Source organism: Crocodylus porosus, unplaced genomic scaffold (assembly GCF_001723895.1).
Source record: "Crocodylus porosus isolate Cpor-Errol unplaced genomic scaffold, CroPor_comp1, whole genome shotgun sequence".
Classification (NCBI taxonomy): domain Eukaryota; kingdom Metazoa; phylum Chordata; order Crocodylia; family Crocodylidae; genus Crocodylus; species Crocodylus porosus.
In genome coordinates this window covers 6,787,653-6,801,419 of record NW_017728934.1, presented here as the reverse complement: position 1 = coordinate 6,801,419, position 13,767 = coordinate 6,787,653, and the positions used below count along the sequence as shown (strand labels likewise).

The 13,767-nt window shown below is 44.9% G+C and overlaps 1 protein-coding gene across 1 annotated transcript in view; it reads right to left on the bottom strand.

Moving 5' to 3' along the window:
• BAZ1B (bromodomain adjacent to zinc finger domain 1B) overlaps positions 1–13,767 on the bottom strand; it is a 75,468-nt gene that overhangs the window by 33,519 nt on the left and 28,182 nt on the right. Inside the window, exons 7-9 of the mRNA XM_019546420.1 lie at positions 10,528–12,223; positions 2,613–2,751; positions 1,963–2,093 (exon numbers count right to left, since the gene is read on the bottom strand). Coding sequence (XP_019401965.1) covers positions 1,963–2,093; positions 2,613–2,751; positions 10,528–12,223 — 1,966 coding nt within the window. The remainder of the gene's footprint in view (positions 1–1,962; positions 2,094–2,612; positions 2,752–10,527; positions 12,224–13,767) is intronic.

Here is a 13,767-nt window from a genome sequence, read left to right as displayed (position 1 = left end):
CCCCCCCCCCGACCTTCCCTACAATGCCCATGTGCTTTGTGTGCAGCTCAGCACCTCATCCCCACCAGCCGGGTGCCCCCAGGCACTGCTCGTTTTGGTCCAAGGCCTGGAGTTTAGGGGGCACTCCCCCAAGATAACTAAGGGCAGAAACTGGCCCACCAGCTCCCAGGCCCAGCAGTGACCTCGACTCTCAAGTAGGGAGTCGAGGTGCTGCACTGGGAGCAAATGTATCCAAGGGCAACCAGAGCCCCTGGGGTAACTATTATACTTATACTACATTATAATACAGTGAAGCAATTAACATGTTAATTAATAATATAATTATTATAATATTCAGATTGCATTTATGTTAGTTTTTTAAATGAAGTGTCACTACATTCTAAAAAACATATGGAGGGGGTGCCTTCAGTCCATAAAGGCTGAAAACCACTGCTCTAGTCTTTTCATCTCAACCGCTCCTCAGCTCCCTCCAGACTAAAAGCCCATGTTGCAGGGACTTTGAAAAGGCAGGGACAGAGGATGGCTTCTGGGATTTATACCGACTATGAATTAAATTACTAGTTACTGTACAATAACTAACTGGTCTCTCTCCTTTGAATCTGTTCAACATGGATCCCACTATATGTGAATCACAAGTAGTATCTGTTCTGGGATACTGGGAATTAGGGCTGTGCAAAGCTTCGGTCGCTGATTCAATTCAGAGGAGATTCAGCCCAATTTTACAGCTGGATCTCCAAATTGAATCCAGAGACCCATTAATCTCCATCTCGCTCTGTCCCTGGGAAAAAATAGAGGGATTGGCCCTACAAGTTCAGAGTTTGCTGACACTTCATGCTGAGGCAGTAACAATCAAAAGAGGATGCAATTTAACAATCCAATAGCAGCTCAAATAGTGGCTATAAATGCCAATCCAGCATGTTGTTTCAAATGCAGCAGAGAGCCAAGCAATTTTTGGTACCAAAGCCTCAAAAGGAACCATATTATGCTGGAGTACACTTATAAAGAACCATTTCTAATTGGAGGAACAGGTTTTTGTGCTCTATATGAAGATTTTTTCTGAGGTCAAAAGAACAGTTTTTCCATAGTGACTCAAAATCAGCCAACATGCAAGCCAAGATAAGCAACACCTACAGTTCTGGGTGCAAAATCTGGCTAAGTTCTGGGATGATGTGTCTGGGCACATACAGATAGCTTGAATGAAGGATGAATGGACATGTGCAAGAGGCTTGACAGGCAAAGCCATCTCAACCAGTTAATGAGCCATTAGGATGAAGGTAACACTATTTTATCCAACTCTGGGCGTCATCCTTTAGACTGAATGAAAGGTGGACAGGATGCCTGGAGAGAACAGGCAATAGGAAGGCGTCTTGTATGGCACTCAGCCTCATGTCCCTCCTAGAACAGAAGTTCAGGCATTGTGTGCTGTTCTTTGTGGCAAAAAGATCTACTGTGGAAACTCCCCAATATTTAAATATTAGCACTATGATTGTTCTCTGCAGTAACCACTTATAGCTGGTAACTAAGGAACTGCTCAAGAAGTCTAGTATGTTGTTACTGGCTCCTGAAAGGCAAAAAGTCAATGGAGTTACCCAAGGTGATGGCACCAAGCCTACAGTCTAATGGCTTCTTAGCAGAAAAACAATAACCAGGAACATGCATTATGTTGATATAGCTCATTGTAGATATATTTCAAGGTCTGCACCATCAAGCCTTGCAGCATGTACTGGAGGACCCTGAACTCAGATCATTCAAGCCATCCAGGGGATGGGTTCTCAGTATCTGCAGACAGTCAAGGTGGGCCCCCATAACACACACACACACACACACACACACGCACACAGTAACACAAGCTCAAAGAATAGAATCTTCAACTGAACTGTTACATCACATCCATTCACACGTTCGTCCCTGATGCTTGGCTAGTGACAAACAGGATACTCAAGAGAAGCCGAATAATCATACCCACTAGGTTGTAGTCATCCTCCTCTTCACCCTTCTTTTGATGGGGAAGGATGAACTTGTAGTCTATGCTGTCATGTACCCAGCCTTTCTCTATGAATAAGCCAGGAACCTCATCTGAGAACAGCCAATACCTGTAGGGAGCATATACATACTGGTGAGCAACCACTGAAGAATACAGGATGCAAGGAAAAAAAAAAAGTACAAGTCACACACGTGTGAAGAGACAGCAAACACGTACAGGCATTCAGTGGTCAGCAATCTTTTCAGGCTTCAGGCCAGAAAGATAAAGTTAGGGTTAGAAGCAGGTGGGTAATTACTAAGACCAGCAGCTGCTTCTCCCCACTGCAGGGCAGGAAGTTCCCTGCCAAAGCCTCATATCCAGATCCAGCCTAGACGGGCCACAGGCTGCCATCCCCTAGGTTACACTGCTAACAAAAAAATGCATCCTTCAGAAATAGGGTCTCAGTCTATAGCAGAACCAGGACTCACCTCTGCCTTAGCTAACAAGAAGTTTCAGATGCACAGCAATACATCACATACTTGCCCAACATATCTAAAATACTAGAAGAGTCTATTATAAAACTGTACCCTTCTGGGACCTTCAGCAGTGGAGAGGTAGTAAAGGGAAGCAATACAATGAGCCCTTCTACCTGTTGTGATTACGATCAGTGCCTATTGGTGTCCTACGCATCACCAGCTTAGCTTTGGCAATTCCATCTTGGAAAGTCTTCTCAGCTGCAGCTTTGTGTTTCCGGATTCTCTCTTCCTCTGCTTCTTTCTCCATTTTCACTGTTGGAGTAAACACAGCTGTATCAGTTCTTTGTACTTATTCATATTTGCCAAGTAATGAGATAACAGTTCTTCTCTTTGTTTTGGTAAATTAATAACAAGAAGATATTGGACAAATTTACTGGTAACTGATGTTAAGAGATCTTCCCAGTACAATTCTCACACAGCAGACAACCGTCCAGGAACACAGCCTCTGAAGGATCTCAAACTTTAAAAACTGTAGCTGTGCTCATTTCAGCTTCAGAGATTCCCATAACAATGCAGGAAAAAAAGTCAGAACAGGAGGATGAACTATACGTGTGTTCTGCTATTCCTTGGTATGTCTGTATAATACACACCAGTTTGTACACCTTTTGTTGCTGTAGTGATCCTGGCTGGAAAAGACAGAGTGTACATGTATACTGTGCCCATGCTGCCACAACTACAGTACTACTGGTACCTGAACCAGGTAGTTTAAAAGCTACTTTGCAGATACCCATGCTCAGACACCTCAAGATTCCCAGAGGCCTTCCTCAAAAATAAGCAACTGGAAATTGGCAGTTTCCAGGCATGGTTGTTCCACACTGACTATACACGAGACAGAAACATGCCTTTAAACAACTCATGCTCTCCAGACATGCAGCCACATTAGTGGAACAGTTTAAAGAAAAGCAGACACCTTAGGTACTGTCTCACAACAAAACCCTTGGCATTTGAAGAGCTCTTATATCCCCATGAATGTCAGCAACAAAAACAAAACAGAGTAGAAGTGGTGATGGTCCTGGCAGCAGACTGCCTTGTCTGAGTCTGTAGGAATCCTGCCATCTCATCTTTTGGTCAGAACAACATACAAACAAAAGTGTTCCTAACTCCTGCCAGGCAGGCAAAGCACTGAGGTCAGAATGACACAAATTTCTCCAATGGGCTTGGGGTTCCTCAGATTCTTGTTCAGAGTCTCTCTCTGGCTGCCGCTGAAGAAGAAATGCACCCTTGCTACAAGAACTGCACTCAGAAAAAAACCTAACTGCTCCATCCCTAAACACAAACCCCATTAACTAAGCCAGATCATAACATATGGCCCAAACCTAATTAACCAGAGTCAAAACCTAAAACATCAAGAAAAACAGAATATTTTCTATTTAAGAACCATTCAAATCTTTGATAGAAAGATGTAATGTAAGAAGCTGTGAATGTGCAGTGAATTTTCAAAGAAGAGAAGAGAAGCCCTAAGTTGTAGAACTACCTGTGGCATCCCTCACTACAGCTGATATACCAAGCTAAGAGTGCCAACTGGTCATTTCCATTCCCATTACTTGGAAACAGTATTCACCTTCAACGAGAGTGAAATTTGCCAAGACTTATGAACAGACCATCAGTTTATGCTGAATTTGCAGAGCTGCTATCCAGAACCACCAGGTTCAACATGGTTCCAACACAAGTTTCATTCTTTGACTCCTTGGGAAAGCTGTGAGAAAGGATTATTTTCAAATGTATACCCATTAACTACAGCCACAAAAAATAAGGGGGGTAAGAGGAAGAGATTACTTGAGGAAGAAAAAGTCAGAGAGAGGCAGGAAGGGAGGAAAATTTCTCAGGTGCCCGTGAGCCTGAGCATAATACAAACGATGAAGTGCTTACTGTGGTTCAGTCCCCAAAAATCCCAGCAATGAAGACATGATGCTGCACCTCATTAGAGCACTATCCAGGAAGCACATTCTGGACTTCACCCCAATTCAATTCTATAACACAATAGGGTCAGTAGGTTGTACTAGCTAGCCAACAGGTACCTGGCAGGTGTTTCCAAGTCCTATATCTGACTGATTAGAAAGGGCAGGGGAAAAAAAAGTCACACAACAAAAAGTACTTTCTTTTTTCCCACTTGGAGGTTGAGATTTTCTGTGTTTTCCATCAAAAACTGCCAACTCATTTTTAAGAAGCTTAGTCAGTGAGTGAACTTCATCCTATTAACCCAACCCAGCAGATAACTGGCTTCAAATCAGCTACACAGTAGCACTCATTTCCCTGTTTTCCACAAAGGATTACAACCAATGTCTAATTGGACCATTCAAGTCAAAAAATCGCAAGGCAACAACCAAACCCATTAGGTAACATCTTTGACATCACCACAATAGTTCAGAACTTTATAAATGGCAAAGATTTTAGTTTATCATCATGATATACCCTTGCCCACTACAGGACAGGAAGGTCCAGGTGAGGGAGATCCCCTGTCCTCCATCAATGCTGACCTCATGAAGGAACACCTTGATAGGTTGGATACCTTCAAGTCAGCTGGCCCTGACAACCTACACCCCAGGGTATTCAAGGAGCTGGCAAGCATCATAGCCCAGGCCTTGGCACAGATCTTTGAGAACTCCTGGTGCTCTGGTGTAGTTTCTGAAGACTTGAAGAAGGCCAATGTGGTGCCTATCTTCAAGAAAGGGAGGAAAGTGGATCTGGCAAACTATAGGCTCATCAGCCTGACTTCTATACCAGGGAAGGTCTCAGAAAAGTTTATTAAAGAAGCCATCCTTAATGGACTGGCCGACACCAACATCCTGAGGGATAGGCAGCACAAGTTTGTGGTGGGTAGATCTTGCTTGACTAATCTCATTTCCTTCTATGACCAGGTGACCTATCACCTGGACAAGGGAAAAGAGATTGATGTCATATATCTTGACTTCAAATAAGCTTTTGATCTAGTATCCCATGATCACCTCTTAGCAAAATAGGCCAATTGTGGCCTTGGGTCCACCATAATCCACTGGCTGGGAAATTGGCTCCGTGGTCAGACCCAGAGGATGGTAATTGATGGAAGTTGATAGTCATGGTGCCCTGTGACCAGTAGGGTCCCCCAAGGCTCTCTCCTTGGACCCATACTGTTCAACATCTTCATTAATGATGCGGACATTGGAGTCAGAAGCGGACTGGCCAAGTTTGCCGATGACACCAAGCTTTGGGGCAAAGCATCCATGCCAGAAGGCAGGAGGGTGATCCAGGCTGACCTGGACAGGCTCAGCAAATGGGCGGATGAGAACCTGATGGTGTATAACACTGAGAAATGCAAAGTTCTACACCTTGGAAGGAAAAACCTACAGCATCCTTATGGGCTCGGCAGTGCTACACTTGCTAGCACTACGGAAGAAAGACACTTGGGGGTTATCATTGACCACAAGATGAACGTGAGCCTTCAATACAATGCTGCAGCTAATAAAGCGACCAAAACGCTGGCTTGCATCCATAGATGCTTCTCGAGCAAATCCCAGGATGTCATTCTCCCCTTATACTTGGCCTTGGTGAGGCTGCAGCTAGTGTACTGTGTCCAGTTTTGGGCTCCACAATTCAAAAGGATGTAGAGAAGTTTGAGAGAGTTCAGAGAAGAGCCACGCACATGATCAGGTCAGGAAAACAGACCTTACAATGACAGGCTGAGAGCCATGGGGCTCTTTAGCCTGGAAAAACGCAGGCTCAGGGGTGATCTGATGGCCACCTATAAGTTTATCTGGGTAACACCACCAGTATCTGGGGGAACATTTGTTCACCAGAGCGCCCCAAGGGATGACTAGGTCAAACGGTCATAAACTACTGCAAGACTGTTTCAGGCTGGACATAAGGTAGAATTTCTTTACTGTCCAAGCCCCCAAGGTCTGGAATAGCCTGCTATCAGAGGTGGTTCAAGCACCTACATTGAACACCTTCAAGAACAAATTGGATGCTTATCTTGCTGGGATCCTATGACCCCAGCTGACTTCCTGCCCCTGGGACAGGGGGCTGGACTCAATGATCTTCCAAGGTCCCTTCTAGCCCTAATGTCTATGAAATCTATGAGGGAGAGAAAACTTCTTCCCGTTTTTGTGAGGGAAACTGAGATGTGGAGAGGTGTAGTGATTTACTCAAGATTTCTAGCCTTGGCTTTGCTACAGGAAGTACTCAGTTTACTGTAAGAGGTAAACTGGCATTGGGGGACAGGAAGTTTGGGCTACAGAGTGATGCCTACATGATCCATCCAGGAAGTTCTGAATTATTGCCTTGCTGTATATTCACTACGTGGAGACAACCACTTCTTTTCTCTCTCAGCTTTCATGCTTGTGAGGGATGCTGCTGAAAAAGCAGAGGATACACATAGCACCCCTACTACCATGTGTGCAACTGGATGAAAATATTTTCAGAAAAAACTATAAAAGGATAAGAAAAGCATGTTGGTGTTTTAAAGATGGTTTTACTTTAACACTGCATTTGGGTTAGAGTGGGAGCCAGTGTAGCTGGGGCCATTAAGCAATTAGTTTAAACAGGTGGCAGTCAGTGCTTTCAGTAGTCAAAGGTGTTACAGAAGAGTGGGAAGTAACCCTATACAACTGTGAGGGGCATCAGCTAAACCAATCAATAACTGATGTGTAAACTGACACTTCCCCAAAAGACACTGGCATGATGACTGGCTTTGCTTACAGACAGTATAGCCCAGAGTTAACGTCTGTCCTGTTAAGGCATCATGTACATGCCTATCTAATACTACCGACACGCAAGAGGGTCCTGACTGCAGTTGATGGGAAGGATTCTTGGTGTAAACAAACCATATCAGCCTCTCTCCTGGAGATTGAAACAATGACTAGGAACTCTGAAGTGGCTAATTAATCTCAGTTTCCTCATTTGGTCTGTTAATTAGCTTGTTCTTGAGGACTCTAACAGAGACAAACTAGCCCAGGGCTGCTCAAGCTCTGGCCCCCAGGCCAAATGCAGCCCACATAGCCATTGCATTTGGCCTGTAGGGCTTCCCACAGGTCTGGAAGTTTGTTGGTAGGGGAATAGTGGCCAATAATATGGCCACCATCCCCTCTGCCAAATTCCTAAGCCCTGTAGGCCTGGTGGGAGTCAGGCCGCACTCCCTTCCCCCTGCAGGGCCAGGCTACACTCCATTTCCCAGTAGGGACAAGGTCAAGGCCCCTTCTCCCCAACAAAGCTGGGTCACACCCCTCCCTCCTTTCCATGGGGCCAGGTGAAGCTCCCTTCCCCTCTGCAGGGCTGAGCTCAGGCCAAGCTGCTCCATCCCCTCCTCTGTAGCCAAATGGTGTCACCACGCTGGCCCTGGATCAGAACCACTATCTGGCCCGCAGTTGAACTTCCCATTCAATGGGGAATGAGGGGAAACACCACTGAACCCCACCCAAGAGGGAAAGAGGTTGAACATCTCTGAACTAACCTATTTTTGCTTTGCCCTTGGATGCATGTCAGCCACTGTCTTTTACATCATGATTTGCTAGGGTAAAGGGTAAAAATTAGGAGTGGTTTCCACTAGAAGTCAAGGTCCCTTACACTTCTACACATAACTACTTCCTTTTAATTGTGAGCATTTTCCTAGGTGCCAGAAATCTAGCCAACCATCTTTGGTATCAAATGACTCAGCCACCACTTTCAGTATAATAATGTTATGTTCTCTATAACAAGCACATATAGGCCTTTCAATGAAGATCTGAGGCAGGAAAAATAGCTATATGGATGATGCAAGGAATAATACTCCAGTTGTATTTTCATATTTAATATAAAACCTCATTTTTATAGTTTCTCAATCTGCTAAAGCAGTTCCAGTTAGCCCTAAACTTCACAACTAGGGCATCACAGAAGCTGGCCTTGGGCACCCAGCTTGGCTTCATTTTACCATATGCATGGCGTTTGTAATTTGTGGAACAGAAAGAAGGAAGTAGCCCTAGTCTGCATTACAGGAGAACATGGTGAGCACTGTGTAAGAAGAGTAAGGAGGAAACAAAGGAGGCAGTAAATGACTAACTGTGCTAAAAATAAAAGTAGAATAAAAGGAATGGGTCCTTTTATGTGTGGATATGCAGATGTCATTTATGGAATTAAGGCAAGAGTGGAAGTAGGAAGAGAACATCCAGACAGCACTAGATAGTGGCAAGTGAAAGCAAGAGAGGAAAGGGCAAGGTGATAGTCAAGCAAGATTTTCGGATCAACACCATACTTGTGAATACAGGAAAAGAAAAGTTAGAGATAAGGGCAAGGAAAGAAAGCAAGGAAAAGGATCTGCAGAGCTGACAGTACTTGCAGCAGCAATTCCAATACAAATAATATCGCCCTGCTACAAAAGCTACTATCACTAGGCTCACAGCCTGCACTAAGCCTCAGAGAAGCTGCTGTCTATAGGCAAGTGGAGCACTACTATGCCATGCGCATCACTGCATTCAAGCAGGCTTGGTTCTTGTCTGCCAACAATGCTGCAGCTGCCCACATAGCTCTACCCTGTGGCCTGTGGAATTCCCTGTGGCCTAGCACAAGACAACATGTCTTGTGACCTACAACCCAGTTTATCTAAAGCAGGGGTGGGCAAAATGCAGCCCAGGGGCCAGATGCGGCGTCCCCCCCCCCTTAATTAAGAAAGTTAATATTTATTTGTCCCTGGGTGCCTCTCATGCAGCCCTCGATGGCTTGCCAAAATTCAGTAAGCGGCCCTCCGCCCAAAACAATTGCCCACCCCTGATCTACAGCCACCTCTTCCAAGACTGATGGTATTTATGCAATTCACAGACTCTACTGCATGACTTGAAAATTATATCTGCAATAGGACACATCTTGCCACTCCACTTGCAACTACACAATAGGCCTGGAGAATCTTAGAAGACTTGGCTACCTTTGTTATTCTTAGAGACTCCACTCAAATCAGGGAGGCCACCCTGTGGGAAATTTAGTCCTTAAATGCCCAGTAGGTGAACAGAGGACTTAAAATTACCCAGGATGTCTACCCGGCAACTTTTATCAGCAGTGAATCCATATTTTTTCTGAAACTGTACAATTCTATGAAAGTCTCCAAATCTTCCAAATACTTGATAGCATAAAACGGAACACCTGGAGTTGCACAAACCTTAGCAGCTATGTAAAATGTGAGTTAATACCTATTCACCCAAGCCACTCTACCCAACCCAATTAAAGCTCTATGCAACTTTATTATGGGACAAAATTATCTTTTAAATTACTTTGATTGTAAACTGGAGGGCAGACATCATAAACTTATTTGAGGTAGGGGCTGTTCCAGTTACTGTAACCTGCAAAACAGGAGGAGTTCTAGAAGCCCTAGTGAGCTAGAAGACTTATCTTCTAGGACAGAAAAGATCTCCCCCTATGTAACTGAGCAGTATAGGTACATCCAGCGAGTGATTTATGACACCAGGCAGCACAGCACCAAGACGCTACAATATTCTGCGTGGGTACCTCTTAAACTGGAAGCAGTATTACTGCCATAATGTGGCACTGCATGGTAACATAGCTACATATTCCTTCCAGTTTGTGAGGTAGTGCAGATGACATTGTGATGATATGTGTCAGCATAGCACCAGAAATGCAGAAGACTTCCACAGACACAAAACAGCTAGCTACAATATCTTATTTTAGATCAGGGTGGGCAAAATTCCATCCAGCTCACAGGGCCCCTAAAAAATTTAGAAAATTGATATTTATCTGCCCCAGCTGCCTGTCATACAGCCCTCTAGGGCTTGCCAAAACTCAGTAAGTGGCCCTCCACTAAAAATAATTGCCCGCCCCTGTTTTAGATGCTCCTAATTTTTGAGTTTCTATGGCAATATACAAGCCCAAGCTGGTATGAGGCTTATAAAATACTTCAGGTTGCACAGTGCCTCATTAATAAACTAAACAACTTGGATAGCCATGAAGTTTCTCAAGCCTGAGTAACAATGCATTTTCTACATTACCTCTGCATTCTCTCTCTAACGCGCACACACACACACCACTCACTCTCTCTTCCCCCTCCAAGACACCTAGTAAAGTAAGTTTTACCTCTCATTTGCCTCTCCTGTTGCTCCTTCTCCTTCTTGGCTTGGATGGCAAGAAGTCGCCTGCTCTTTACAGCACTGATCATATCATCAGCTTCTACTTCCACCCGAGGCTCCATCTTCATCATCTCGTTTTTCTTCTTTTCATTCCTGCCCACTGTGCTCTCATCTTTCCCATTCTCCTTGTTCTTGGCCTCCATTTCTTTCCGCTTCTGCTTTTCTGCTCTCTTCTTGTCATTCTCCTCTTTCAGCATGGCTAGACGCTCCTTCCATAGCTCAGCTGACATCTGCTGTTTGGTCTCCACATGGTCCTGCACCGAGTAAGTCATCAGAATCCGGTGGCAGAGTGCTGTGAGTATCTGCAGCTTCTCCTCTGGTGTCAGCTCAAAGAACTCCGATGTCTCCAGCTTCTCCAGAAACTCATCCTGTACCTCATTATCTTCAAAAGTGGCTGAATCCTTGCTCTCATCTACAGTATCAGAAACCTCACTTTCCTCCTGTACATCTGACTTGCGTAGACACAAACGTACCAGCTCAGAAGCAGAATGCAAAGTAAGGGGTATTTCAGAGAGCTTCATTCCCAACTCAGCATAATCTTCAGCTATTTCATCCTGCAGCAAGGTCTGCAGAAGAATGACCAACACCCGGTTCAAATAAAGAAAGCCCCCTTTCTCTGCACACAGGGCTTCCATCAAAGAGACTGCTGTTACAGGATACTGATCATCTGGCATCAACAATCCTGAATAGCAGCTGAGGAATTCTACCACCACCGCCACATCCCCAAAGAGTGTATTGGGAAGTCCTTCTGGAGTATCCACCAACTTAAAAGCTGGCAAGTTTTTCCCTTTAAGATCTTGGTCCTCAAACCTCTTCTGCTTTTCCAGTTTTTCCTGCATCTCCTTTTCCTTCCGCTCTTTAGCTCTCTCCTTTAGTTTCTCCTTCAGCTTCTCCCGTTTCTTCTTCAGGTACTCTTTGCGCTGCTCCTCTGTCATGGATGCCCATTTCTTTTTGTGCTCGAGGAGTTCATAGCGCTTCTGTACTATTCCTCGCAGCTCTTCAGGAAGGCGGGCACGGTCCTCATTGGAGAGCAGCCGGGCAGTTTTGGAGATGACACAGGACAGAGCACTTTTTTTATCCTCCCGGTCTTTGTTTTCCTTGTAATAGGCAATGAGGTGGAGGGCAGCAGGAGGCAGATGTTTCTGGGGTTTGTTGGAGGACCTGGGAGTCCCTGCTGAGTTCCTGGGAGTCCTAGACACCTTAGGAGTACCTTTGGCCATGTCCAATAGTGTCATTTGTTTCATTTTGATTTTGGGATTTTTCAAACCCTTTCGGGGGGACTTTGACTTCCCAGGAGATTTCTGTCCATTCAGAACCCTTTTTCCTTTCTGCTTCTTATCCAAGGATTTATCAGTGCCCTTTCCCAGTCTACTCCTCTTCGGTACATGGAAATTAGAGCCCAGTTTACCTGGAGACACAATTTTCATCACTTCCTCCAACTCCTCCTTGGGGGACTTGGGGTTCTTAGAGTTTTTCACTTTTAGTGGAGAGCCAATAATGGATTTCTTCAAATGCACGTGACACCAGAGTGTAGGGCTCAGTGGCTGGCCCAGTGAAGACCCATCCGTTTTGGATTTCTTGGAGGGCTTTCTGTCAGGTGACCCAGAGTTCTTCCTCTTGGTTGAGGGATTGAGTGTCATGTACTAAAATTTAAGAAGAAACGTTATTGTAATACCAATTTAAGTAGGGATAATGTCTGTAAAAACTTTCTATGGTAAAACATGTAACTGTCACATTCAGTTCTCCATTAACATTTAGCACACACCACACTGAGACAAGCCAACTTCCAAAATGCTGGCAAGTGTCTCTACAGGTATAAAGTTTAATAGCCCAGTTCAGGAAGATTTACTATTCACTTGTAAAATGTTATGGGGGTAGGAGGGGAAGAAATGCAGAAAAGCCTCTTTTTGTAGATTAACCTGCGTGAAAGTTTGGTTTTTGTTTTGTTTTGGGGGGGGAGGTGGAAAACCCTGAAAACTTGCAGTAATAAAACTGCACATTATAAATGCAATTGTTAGAAGTTAGGAAATAATTTTGGCTTTCTTTGCAAAAGAATTCTGCCATATAAAGCATAAATGGCAGGAGGTACAACCACTTTTAGATATTAACATACATCTAACTGCATATTGAACAGGTGCAGAAAACAGGTGCACACAATGTGATCAGGTTCTCAGAGTAATGACAATGTTTCCTGGTTCCTTAATATTAATGTACCGCAATTACTCAAATACAAAATGAGGTTACCCGCTGCCCCCAATTTAATATGGGTGGGGGGTGCTCTTAGACTGAAGTACAAGGAGGGAGGAACAGCAGCTACAGCTCTACCCCTGAGCCCAGGACTGGAACCACACTTCCCTGCCTCACCACCTATCCCTGCAGTTTCTGCTGCCCCATTTTATCCCCCCACCCCTTTACCTTTTCATTTCAGTTCCAACTCAGGTCCTGATCCAGCACAGAGCACATGCTGCCCCCACTGCCTCCATGCAACAGTGGTCAGAGCATCAGCAGCCACTCTAGCCCCAAGCTGAAGCCAGGGCCAGAACTGTCACCACTCATGCATAACTGGGCAAGGGGTGGAGGCAGCATGTACTCCATGCTGGAGCAGGGTCCCAGCCAAAGCCAGAGCCGCAATGGGAAGGCAAACAGCAGGGGAAGGCAAGCAGCAGGGTGAAGGCAGTGATGGGGTGAGAGCAGGTACATGCAAGGAAGAGCAGGTGCCAGGGGGTATAGGACCTTACTCGAAGGGGATGGGGGAAAGCAGGCAAGCACTAGGGGGCAAAGTATATGTGTGTGGGGAGGGAGGAATGACAGGCTCCAACAAATGCAGGCACTTCAGCACAGGGAGCAAGTATGGGACACATGAGCATGAGTATGGGGTGTGGAGGGCAGGCGGCAAGGGGCCAGAGTTAGGCTAGTTGACTCTCTTCTCCCCCATCAGCTCCCTCTACCCCCCATATCCCCACCACAACCACTGCTTGGCCTGCTGCACTTGTGGTAGGGATAAATTTAAGATGAATCTCCAAAAACTATATTTTGTATGTGGAAAATTATAAGAAGTTTATAAAATTTTACATATCTAGAATCTAATTATTGGGGGGGGGGGGTCATCTTCAATTCACGTAAATATGTTAATAATAGAGAGAAAACATTTACTTTTTTCTTCTTTTTTTTAGTGCTCTATACTAGA